Here is a 10826-nt window from a genome sequence, read left to right on the forward strand (position 1 = left end):
AGTTTCTGCTTTAAACACTTCCCTCTTAATGGAGTATTACCTTCTCAAATTGAAAATAGCCTCTCAGTCACTGCTTTTCACCTCTTTTGAGATTCTTCCTGGTTTTGAATTATGTTGTTTTTGTGACACTGAGAGAAAAAAAGAATATTAGACTTTCCATAATTCTGAAATTTTTTTTTTTCCTTTCTCCTGCTTTTTTTTATTCCCTTTTCCACCTTTTTACAGTGAAATACTGGAGAATAAATCACATCCCCATGTGGGAGCTTTAACAAAATGCTTCATTTTTATTCTTCTTTCTTTCCTGTTGTCACTACTCCTTTCCCTGGAACTTCCCCGAGCGGCAGCGTTGCAATCTGTCACACGGACAGACGAAGCACGGCTGCATCTCACCCCACTGTCTGCTGAGAGGGTCAGGAGGGGCAGATCACTTAACACTACACCTGTTTTATGAATAATAATACAGACAGTTTTGCTGGGTTCCTGGGAGGATGTTTTCCCACCAGGATAAACTCCGTGTATTGAACAAATTCACGTCTTTAACTTGTTTGACTGTGGTTAGCTCAGTTGCAAGGGGAAGCTTCAGCAGCACCATTTGAGCAGGGAAAAGACCAGGTTTTGTTAGAGGGGCTTGTGCTTTCTCTCTCTGTAAGTTTCACTTACGGAGGTATGAGATTATAAATCTGGGGTTGAAGAGCCTGTTTCCAATGCAAAAATATATAGAAAAAAAAAAAAGCGAGCCTGAGAACAGGATCCATGAAGCTTCAGAAAAATTAAAGTTATCCATAAGCATGCCAGGTTTGGGTCATCTCAAAATACCACACCTAGACTAAAATGAAGCACTTTTGTTCTTTCTTCAGTGGCTGGATTAGCTCAGGAAAAAAAAAAGTTCCTTTTTAATATTTTTAATGTACTTTTTCAATTACTTCAAAAATTCCAAGAATTTAAGATGGCAGAATGAAACATTCTCATTCAAAGCAACAAGTTTCTCCAGGTCTTTCCTTAGCAGGAGCAAGAAGCAGCAATACCTGTTCTCTCTTGATCAGAGGACTGTGTGCATCAGCACATGTAACGATACCCTGAGTGATGTTACTGCCCTGATTTGGATTGCCCAAGAGTCTCGGGAAGGTTCCTCAGCCCCATCCCAAGCCAGATCTGTGACAGTGGCAAAAGAGGACACTGTTCTGCCAGCTCCAGTCAGTGCCTCTCTCATATATTGTTTTATTTGTTTTGTCGGCTTTTATTGAGAGTGAAAAAATAATTTAAAGCAATTATCTGTACAGGAGAGCAAGGGACTGGTTAACTGGTTGGAGGATCTGTGACGCCCCACAGCCAGGCCAGGGAGGGCTAGAGGGGGTGATTTACAGCTGTACAAAAACACAACAATCCCACCGAGGAGGAGCAGAGGGTGGAGGACATCTCTTGAGCTCTTGTAGGCCCAGAGCAGAGGCGTGGGAGGCTCTGCAGGGGCATGAGGGACCAGGGTCTGGCCATAGTGGAGCCAGACCCTCAAGTGACCTGCAGGGGTGTCTCCAGCATCTCCATGAGGAAAGTGTCAATGGGGGTGTCCCCAATCAGCTTGAAGAAGAAGAGGTGCTCCAGGCATTTCAGCCCAATGGAACAGAGGTGCAGGAGGCTGTGCAGGGGCATGAGGGACCAGGGTCGGCCAGAGTGGAGCCAGACCCTCAAGTGACCTGCAGGGGTGTCTCCAGCATCTCCATGAGGAAAGTGTCAATGGGGGTGTCCCCAATCAGCTTGAAGAAGAAGAGGTGCTCCAGGCATTTCAGCCCAATGGACCGCAGTGCTGGCAGGCGCAGGAGGAGTTTGGCAAACCTAGGAGGAGGAAAGCAGAGTCGAGGCATGCAGAAGACACTGGCCACCCTTCCCATGTGTTTCCAAGTCTGTATCAGAACCTCAGAAGAGCAGAGCCCAAATCCTCCCTCGAAAATGACTTGAAAAGTCTTCTGGCTTAGATTCTCCTATGCTTTCAAAGCAGAGAAATAAGCATTTCTCTCCTCACGTGTGGAGGGAATATGTATCTTTTCAAAACAGAATTTAGCATTTTTAAAACTTCCAAGAAAAAAAAAAAAGAAAGAAGAATATATGTCCAGATTCTCTCCCCAGCCAAGACTTGAACTAGTGACTTGCATCTCCATGGTGCCACGGAAATCCTTCTTGAAACAGCTTTCAAAGGAATCCCTGTTCCCCAGAGAGGGTGCACAACCCCTCAGCACTGCCTCTACCAGCCGCTGCCTCCTGTTTAGAGGTGCAGCTGTGAGGGGGTGCAGCAGGCAGGCTGTCTCCCCCTCCCCACACCCCATTTGCAGCGCTCCACAGTCACATCCAGAGCCAAAAATAGCAGAAGATGCTGCGGGGGCATCACTTGGCTGGCAGTGATGAGGACGGATCCAGCTGCCGGCGTTTCGAGAGCTTGGCCAGCAGAGGGTAGGATTGGATTGAAAAGCAAGAAAATTGAATCTCGCCAGCACCTTGAATGCCTGGGCCAGGATTAGAGCACAGAGAGGACAGGCCAGCCTGTGGGAGCTGGGCTGCTTCGGGCAATTTTGGCTGATGTCCTGCCATTGCTTTGCTCGGGGCTCCAGCCCAGCTAGAGCTAACACCCCTGCTTCAGTCTGCTCTTTCCAAGGTGGGAATTGTGCTGCTCTAAGTGCTCTCCAAGTGCTGCTCCACTTGGAAACACTCACCGCCCCGGCTGCTCAGGGTACTTCTGCTTCGTGTAGGCCTCCAGTGTGGCATAGACCTTCTCCCTCAGCGATTCCACTTCTGATGGGCTGGACAAACCCTTGGCATCTGGACGAGGGAGAGAACACAGGTAGGGAAGAACAGGAGACCTCTCCACCACCAGTAGAGTGGCTGCGTGCTTGGATGGGAGTGGACTTGGGTTCTCTTTAACCATGTATGCAGGAACTGGGACAAATCAGTCTGCAGTTCTGCCAACAGCCCTCCTGCCTGTGACCCACCATGGCCCAGAGGATATGTATGTCACCTGGGACTGCCCCAGGCCTCAGACTTACCTGGGTTGAACAGGACAATGGCTCGCAGGCATCCCAGCTCCGACTTATCCATCTGCATGTCTTTCATTTTGGACACCAGCTCTGTCAAAACCCTGCATGTGGGGGACACGGGTGGGCAGACAATCAGAGTCAGGTATGGACAGCAAGGCTCAGGGCTGAAAAGCATCTGGGATAGGCACTGGGAATACCCCCAATTCCTCTCTGCAGGAAGAGGCAGCTTTAAGGGACAGCCACACCACACACTGCTCTTCTACATGTGCATCAGCAGCATTCATGGACCTGAGCGTCAAATTCACTCCCATTCTCACTTTGCTCAGCAGATGCCCTCTGTGCTCTGTTTGGACTATGGAGAACAATTTGCACTCACTTGAGGAAAACCACATGGGTTTTTCTCCACGTTTCACTGTGCGGAACATGGGCACCACCTTTACATGTGCCAGTTGTGTAAGAGTGGTAACGCAGTGTCCTGCCAGGCAGGGAGCAGGCATGGCATGGACAGCATGTATGCAATCGTAGGAGCAAGTGGGGTTTAAGGCTTTGCCAGCTAAAGCTCTTGCTGATCAGTATTAGCTCTACATCCAGTTATGGCAAACTCTTAGGGAGAAGGCTGAGCAGCACACGCCCGACTAAGGATCTGCTTCTGTAGCTGCAAATCCATTTCCAAGGTGCTTTCATCCCATCTTGGTTTTTAAGCCAGTCAAGTGTCCCCTCCTCGTTCTAAGCTAAACTCAAATCACCATGGGTTTGCTCTAGTCCTCACCTAGGACGCGTTTCCCATTCAGAGGGGGAAGACAGAGCCAGCCTGGCTGCTGCTGCTGCTAGAGGATGACAGAAACAGGCCACGTACCTGTCAAAGATGGAGCCCACACCGGCACTGTGAGCACTGCTGCGGTGCACGTGCAAGCCTGTGGCCAGAAGGATACCATCTTGCACTGACACGGAGCGATGGGAGAAAGAGGCAATGAGCAGCTCATTCCAGCCTGCAAGAGGAGGTGTGAGGGACACGAGGTAGTTCAGCAAAAAAATCAGTTCTATATGGAGCAGGAGAGATGGCTTCTCCCTGCTGGTTTCAGGCTCAGCTCACGGGAAAGATGGGACCCCAGGTACCAACTGCACCCTTGCCAGCAGGAAGGAACATGAAAAAAAAGACTCAAAGTGCACTCAAAGTGCAAAAAAAAAAAAAAAAAAAAAGAAAAAAGGGACCCCTTTATACCAGTTTGCAAGTTACACACTAATGTTGTGACCCACACATAGTTAAGTTCTATAGTTATAGGAAATGCATTAACAAGACACATTTATTTACTCTCCCCAGTCCTTCTACATGTCTCTATGAAGAGGGGAACAAACCACAGATTCCACTGCCCCATCCACAACCTCTGCCAACCACTCATCATGGCTCAGGATGTGACAGCAGGGAGGGATCAGCTCCAGATCTCCCATTCACCATCCAGCTGGCATGGCACACAGCCCGGAGAAAGGACAGAGGTACCAGGAATAGCCCCAGAGGCCACAGCTGGGAGATGTTACCTGCCCGGAGGAGAATGACTTGATCCTCCAGAGTCAGGTCAGAGAAGTGGGGGATTCGCTTGGCCCACTCAACAAGTGTGAAGAGCTGCTTGTCAGCCGCGTGGCATATGTTGGTGACAGGGTCATTTGTCTAATTAAGAGCGATATCAAAAGGAAAACAGCAGAGGAAAAGAAGAGAATTTGTTAATGTAAAACCTTTGATAATCACTGTCTGCACTACACACAGTATCAAGATTGTTAACAATACTCAGTAAAATGATCAAATTGCCAATAATCACAGCTATGTCTTGTTGAGAAGAGAAGATGTTAATTACTACTATCCCCTCTACAACCAACCAAATCAGCTGGTTGCTAGACTTCTCTGCTTGCTGTTCTTTGCAAAGCAAGCACTGCATGGCAGGTTGCAGTTCTGCCTCCCAGGGCACATCCAAAAGCCATCAAGCAGCCTCTGAACAGGCACGAACAGCAGTTTTATCCAAACCAGTAAAACCACAGCAGTAAACCTGCTATGTCCAGCTCTTGATCACTGGGGCAGACAAGCACTGCCCAGGGCTGTGCAACTGTGGAAGCCAGCAGAGGGTTCAGGCTCTCTAGCACCCACCTATTGCCCTATCTACTCACTGAAACCAAAGGGAGCTGGAAAAAAATGCTAGGAAAATCATCTATAGGCTGTTTTCTAGTTTTCATTCAGAGTAGCTTCAAAAGAAGAATTGCTAGCTATTTTTAGGCGGTGCAAAACAAAAACCCCTTGCAAAATGCTAGCCATTCGCATGGAGTTTGTCCTTTCAAATCACACCTCGAAGGCTCTCATCTCAAGCTGCAAGTGATGTTAGTGCCCCTTACTGAGCTTTCTGTGTTCACGTCGCTGTAAGACTCTGTCTTGGGTTCAACTGCCAGCTCAGCTTCCAGGATCCTCTCCACGGGCATGTCCTCGCTGCCGCTGCTTGTGGACTCGGCCTCATTCTCGCTCCGCTCCCTGCTCCTCTGCCTCTCCTCCTGCACAGCTGAGGGACAGAAACATTACATCCACAGCAATCCTTACCTGCTCACAGTGGGTCTCATTTCCTCTGGCAGGAGGGATAAGAAACCCCCTGGGGAGGGGGAGAACAGGAAAGAAAAAAAAATATAGATATTTCATGTGTACATCCATTAAAATGGTTATTCCTACCATTCCCTAATAACTCTGGGGTTGCTGTAGAACAGTAGGCTCCAAATTTGACCTAAGGTTGTGATTGCCAAAATGCAAAGCTCCAGTATGCAGGAAAGAGGAGCTGATACCTCCAGGTGGCAGCCTGGACTCAGCTGTCACTAGATGCTGGAGGAGGCAGGAGAGACCCAGCACCCAGACACAGAGGTTTGCTGTGCTTGCAGCGTGCTTCTAGCAGTTCCACAGCAGCCAGAGCACCCAGCAGCAGGGTTAGACTGTCCCTCACCCCCCGTTGGATCCACACACGCTGCCTGCCTCATTTGTGAGCAACCACTTAGCCAACCTGGTCCGGCCCTGGCATCACCTCTCTCTCCACCACCTTTCTTCCCAGTCCCTCCCCACTAGAAAGCGGTTCCTGGCACCTCTGAATGCCCCAATGCCTTCACTCTCTTCTCCGAACTCTGTACATTTTCCAAATTATCTACTGACTGGAGGAACAGAATCACTGAAATTCTCTCCAGATCTCAGTTATTAGCTCCCAGGGCCACTAGGTGTGTGGAGGACAAGTTGATGTAGGACATGTGTACATGGTACATCAAGTCTTGTGCTCAAGAGAAGTCCAGGATTTCTCCAAGAAAAATGTGCACCCAGAAGGGAAATAAGAAAATTCTGCTAAAAAAACCCAAAACCAGACACAAACCCCTGTGACCAGTAGGCATCATATCAGTTTAGCTTATTGCTGGGGAGAAATTTTCAGTCTGGGGAAGAGGAGACTGACGGGAGACCTTATCGCTCTCTACAACTACCTGAAAGGAGGGTGTAGAGAGGCGGGGGTCAGTCTCTTCTCCCAAGTCACAGATGATAGGACAAGGGGTAATGGGTTCAAGTTGTGCCAGGGTAGGTTTAGACTGGACATTAGGAAACAATTCTTCACAGAGAGAGTGGTCGGGCATTGGAATAGGCTGCCCAGGGAGGTGGTTGAGTCACCATCCCTGGCTGTGTTTAAGAACCGTTTAGATGTGGTGTTGGGGGATATGGTGTAGGGGAGGACTTTAGAGTAAGGTGGATGGCTGGACTCGATAATCCCGAGGGTCTCTTCCAGCCTAGATAATTCTGTGATTCTGTGAAAAGTCCCAAAACTACAGTCTTGCCAGCATCACTCCTCTGTGTGAGCATACAGCAGCAAGCAAGGGGCCAGAGTGCCTTGTAGCCCCTAAGGGACAGATACACAGCTGGCTTGGTCTCAAAGAATGGCCTGTACTGAGCTGTAGGCACCTATACACCTGAAAGGAAAGGTTCAGTGGGGGAGAAGGTGGCTGCAAAGCTGGCCCTTGCCATGCAAACGTTGGTGCTGCTAATGGCTCCCCCACCCATTAGCTAAGCACCAGGCAGTCAGCATCCACAGGAGTGGGAAAACCACCAAGGCTGAGGAATAAGGAGGCCTTTAAGAGGAGAGGGGATCTACATAAGCAGTAGGGGACACCAAGGAAGGGACCAGCTCAGAAAGCCCACAGCTCACAACAAGCTGTGGGAGAACGTGATCCCCATTTTCTCAATTATGTAAGTGCTGCTGGAAGAAGGGGGTGACAAGCTTGTAAATCAGATATTTGCATCAGGAGATTTCTTTCCCATTTGTCTTTACAGCTCTGCTGTTTGCAGTGGTGTCAGGAAATAAGCCCTTGCATCAGTCTTGCCTTACTCCAGCTTATGTTAGGATGCTTCCAGGGGAAGGGCCAAACCGTTGGAGGTTCCCCAGCACTGGCAAAGTGTTGCTGAGTCTCATTCTCAGCGCTTCCCTGTGTTTCTCCCAGCTGGGAAGATCTGCTTCCCAGCACTGCCCAGCTGCTAGAAAACTGGCAGCACCCAAGCAGACAGATCAGTGGGGTGTCCAGTCTGGTGCTGGTGAGGGAGGGCAACACAGGACACACATATGTGCCAGCCAGCTGGGGGAAGCATTTGTCCTCTTTAGGATAACAGATAGGAAGAAGCCAGGGAAGTGCTTCTAAAGTCATCAAAATCTTAGTGGAAGAGCAAGCATGCCAAGGAAATTCCAGTCCCATCCCACAGCCTCCAAACTCATCCAGGATTCCTTGTTCAAGCTTCAATCTGTCCCCAGTTTCTGCAGCTGCCAGAAAGCCCTTGTGATTATTGCAGGCAAACCCCTGCAGGATCCACCAGGGTCCCGGGGTTTAAATTTTCACACTCTGCAAAAGGAAGTTGCACTGACACCCTGGTCCTCTGAACCACTTTGCACCCAGCTGGAAGGAAGAGCTGTGCCTGGGATTAGGTTTTTGATTCAAGCTTGATGTTTCATGGTCCCCCGCTGTCCTAAGTGGTTGAGGAAGCACAGCATTGATGATGCTACAGGGAACAGGATGAAGCTCAGCTTGTGCCTACCATTACAGCTTCCTCCCCAGGCTCTGCCCTGCACCATCTGACCTCCTGCACAGGGAGCAGCTTGCATGCTCCACAGGGGGACAGTGTGGCTACCTAAAGGGACAGCTACACTGCCTGCTGGCATTCAACACTGGAGGCAGCACAGTTATTTTATCTTGAGAAAAAAAGCCGTTTAAAAGCCATGCTACTTGTCAGTACCTGACCTTGCATCCATCAGTATAATCTGGGAGACAATGCAGCTCAGTTGTCCTTGCTCTACCAAGGGAGCAGCTTGCTGCAGGGGTCAGAGGTAGACGGATAAACACCCATGCTACTGGGCTTACCTTTCCCTGCAGCAGAGATTCACTTAGTGGTGGCTTTTACAAAGATCTTTGCACTCTCTGTAGTTCTGTGGGAGAGAGGCAGGGCTGCGGGACCCACCACAGACACATGACACCCTCAACAATTCTTTGGAGGCTTCTTTCAAGTCAGTGCAAAATTCCTCCCTTAGGTCCAATTGCCTCAGGTTGGATCCTTGCTCCAGATCAACACCTTGAACCAGAAACCCAGTCCTTTGGGGATTGCTCCACTCCCATATGTGGAGTATGGGAGAGGCTGCATGAACTTCTTCCATACAGCTCTCTCCCACAGCACAAAACCACCACAGGATGTGAACTGTACCACAGCTCATCTCCAAAGGTGAGGTTAAGAGTGGAAATGGCAGAGAACTATAAAATTAAAAGATAGAAAGAAATCCTCCACCCTTATCTTTCAGTGCAAGTATTAGGTGACAAATGAAGCCAGAAAGTTAAAAACAAAAAAGGAGGTGGTTGTTCACACAAGAGACAAGCAGGCTTCAGGACTCCTCGCTGTTGGGTGCTGTCCACAGCAAAGGTTTACAGGGGTCCAGGCCATTAAGGGCCACTAACTAAAGGCAAGCTTGTGGCAAAATGGCTTAATGGGTTCAATAATCACCAGTACGTGTGTTTAGGTGAGATGCAAAAAAAAATTACAGTGCAATAGCTTCCCTATCAGCCTCATTTCCTTTAAGAAACAAGGTCAAAACCGCCCTGAAGCTGTCAGTGTGGGTTTTTGGAATGCTCCAGCCTTGGAGGGCCACCAAGAGCCACATTTGCCCTCATGACTGTAAGGAAAATTTCTAAAAGCTCATTCCTTCCACCAGCCTGCACATACATACCTTCCCTCTTCATCCCCATGGCGAGACACTTCTGATAGCGGCAGTACTGACAGCGGTTGCGTTGGCGCTTGTCTATGAGGCAGTCCTTGTTGTCACGGCAGGTGTAGATCAGGTCCTTCCGGATTGTCCTCTTAAAGAAGCCTTTGCAGCCCTCACAGCTGTACACCCCATAGTGCTTCCCTGGAGAGGCAAGGGGAGGCTATCAGTGAGCAGGCAAGCATCTGCCTTTCTCTCCAGTGTGGAAGAGCTCAAACCAACCCCAAAGGTGTAAAAATGGCTGCACATGGCTTTTACATTTGCTTTCTTTTGGTCACAGCACAACTAATCTGCAAAACAGGCAGCCTGCCCTTGGGTAAGCCAGACCCATCTATGAATCCTGCAACGCCAGTATGGTCCCAGTGAGCCTCCACAGCGTTCACTCCTGTGAAGCCTCACTTCAGAGTGTCTGGGGAATTTTCATGCAAAAAGCCTTCCCCAAGAAAGAAAACCTCCTACCTGAAGATCTGTCCCCACAGATGGCACAGATGTGTTTGGCTAAGGATCCTGGGCTTGTAGATGGATAATTCATGTTCCCCATCCCTGGGAGACCTGGCAAAGGCTTGATGTCCTCTGAGTTGCTGACATTGTTTAGGATGTTGAGCTGCAGAAGCAGAAGCCACAAGACAAGTTAGAGGGTCGAGACTCATCTCTCAATGAAACCAACCCCAAATTGAGCTGACCCCTCCCTTTCTGCCCCTGCTGGGCTCGTCCCACAAGCTTATCTCCAGCAACTCCATGGGGCTGCCATGGGCAGCCAGACATCCTCTGGTGAATCCACCTGGAGGGATTTAAGCAGATGCCTGGTAGCAGATATTGCCTCTCACTCTGCCCTGATGCTGCAACCAAAGCCAGGACTAAGCAGAGCTGGAAAAGGCCAGGCAGCAGTCCTCAGCTGCTCAGTTACAGCCTCCAAGCAACAGTGTTGGTGGGATCCTGCCTGCTTCATTAGAGGATGCTGATCACTGGCTGTTCGCAGCCTCAAGCACTAACAGCTTAGTCAGGAAGCAGCCAGGCAGTTTGCTGCAATTAAACCTGCACTACTGCATGGCTGGAGAAGCTGTAATAATGTGCTTGGGTTTTGTTTTGTTTTTTAAGAAGTGACAAGTGGCTTAGATTCCCTGCCTCATGATATGCAAATCTGCATAAATGCATGAAAACATGGCCATCTCGGTCACTCCCTGCGACTCAGGTTCCCAAACACTGCCACAGGCTGGAGAGCAGAGCAGATTTGGTGTTGCCAGATTTTTTTATTTTTTTTTTTTAAAAAAAAAAAGGATCAGGCTGAGCATCTAAAGTCAGCTGCAGCGAGATGCAGGCGAATGGCCCAGAGCCCCCAGCTGAGATCCCCAGGAGCTGCTCACATCTCCTGCAAGTTAAAGGTTACAAACCGACATCGATTAGAGACCAAAGCCTGATGTTGCCCAGGGCTTCATTTTATTGCTGTTTGCTTTTGAGCTGTTGTCGGCAGGGCAGTGAGGATTAAGGGCCATTGAGCACGTCTTGTCAA

General features: G+C 49.2%; 1 protein-coding gene across 3 annotated transcripts in view; it reads right to left on the bottom strand.

Annotated features, from left to right (window-relative positions):
• Positions 1 to 1198: 1198 nt before the first annotated feature.
• RXRG (retinoid X receptor gamma) overlaps positions 1199 to 10826 on the bottom strand; it is a 33303-nt gene continuing 23675 nt past the window's right edge. The window contains exons 1-9 of one of the 3 annotated variants that reach the window (XM_014943281.1): positions 9776 to 9918; positions 9281 to 9460; positions 5403 to 5563; positions 4560 to 4689; positions 3880 to 4012; positions 3033 to 3124; positions 2703 to 2808; positions 1713 to 1830; positions 1199 to 1536 (exon numbers count right to left, since the gene is read on the bottom strand). In XM_014943281.1, the coding sequence (XP_014798767.1) occupies positions 1507 to 1536; positions 1713 to 1830; positions 2703 to 2808; positions 3033 to 3124; positions 3880 to 4012; positions 4560 to 4689; positions 5403 to 5563; positions 9281 to 9460; positions 9776 to 9857 (1032 nt within the window). In that variant the 5' untranslated portion in view covers positions 9858 to 9918 and the 3' untranslated portion in view covers positions 1199 to 1506. Of the gene's footprint in view, positions 1537 to 1634; positions 1831 to 2702; positions 2809 to 3032; positions 3125 to 3879; positions 4013 to 4559; positions 4690 to 5402; positions 5564 to 9280; positions 9461 to 9775; positions 9919 to 10826 lie in introns of those variants that run through there. The other 2 variants (XM_014943280.1, XM_014943282.1) reach the window with 2 other exon arrangements.

Source organism: Calidris pugnax, unplaced genomic scaffold (assembly GCF_001431845.1).
Source record: "Calidris pugnax isolate Ruff unplaced genomic scaffold, ASM143184v1 scaffold63, whole genome shotgun sequence".
Lineage (NCBI taxonomy): Eukaryota > Metazoa > Chordata > Aves > Charadriiformes > Scolopacidae > Calidris > Calidris pugnax.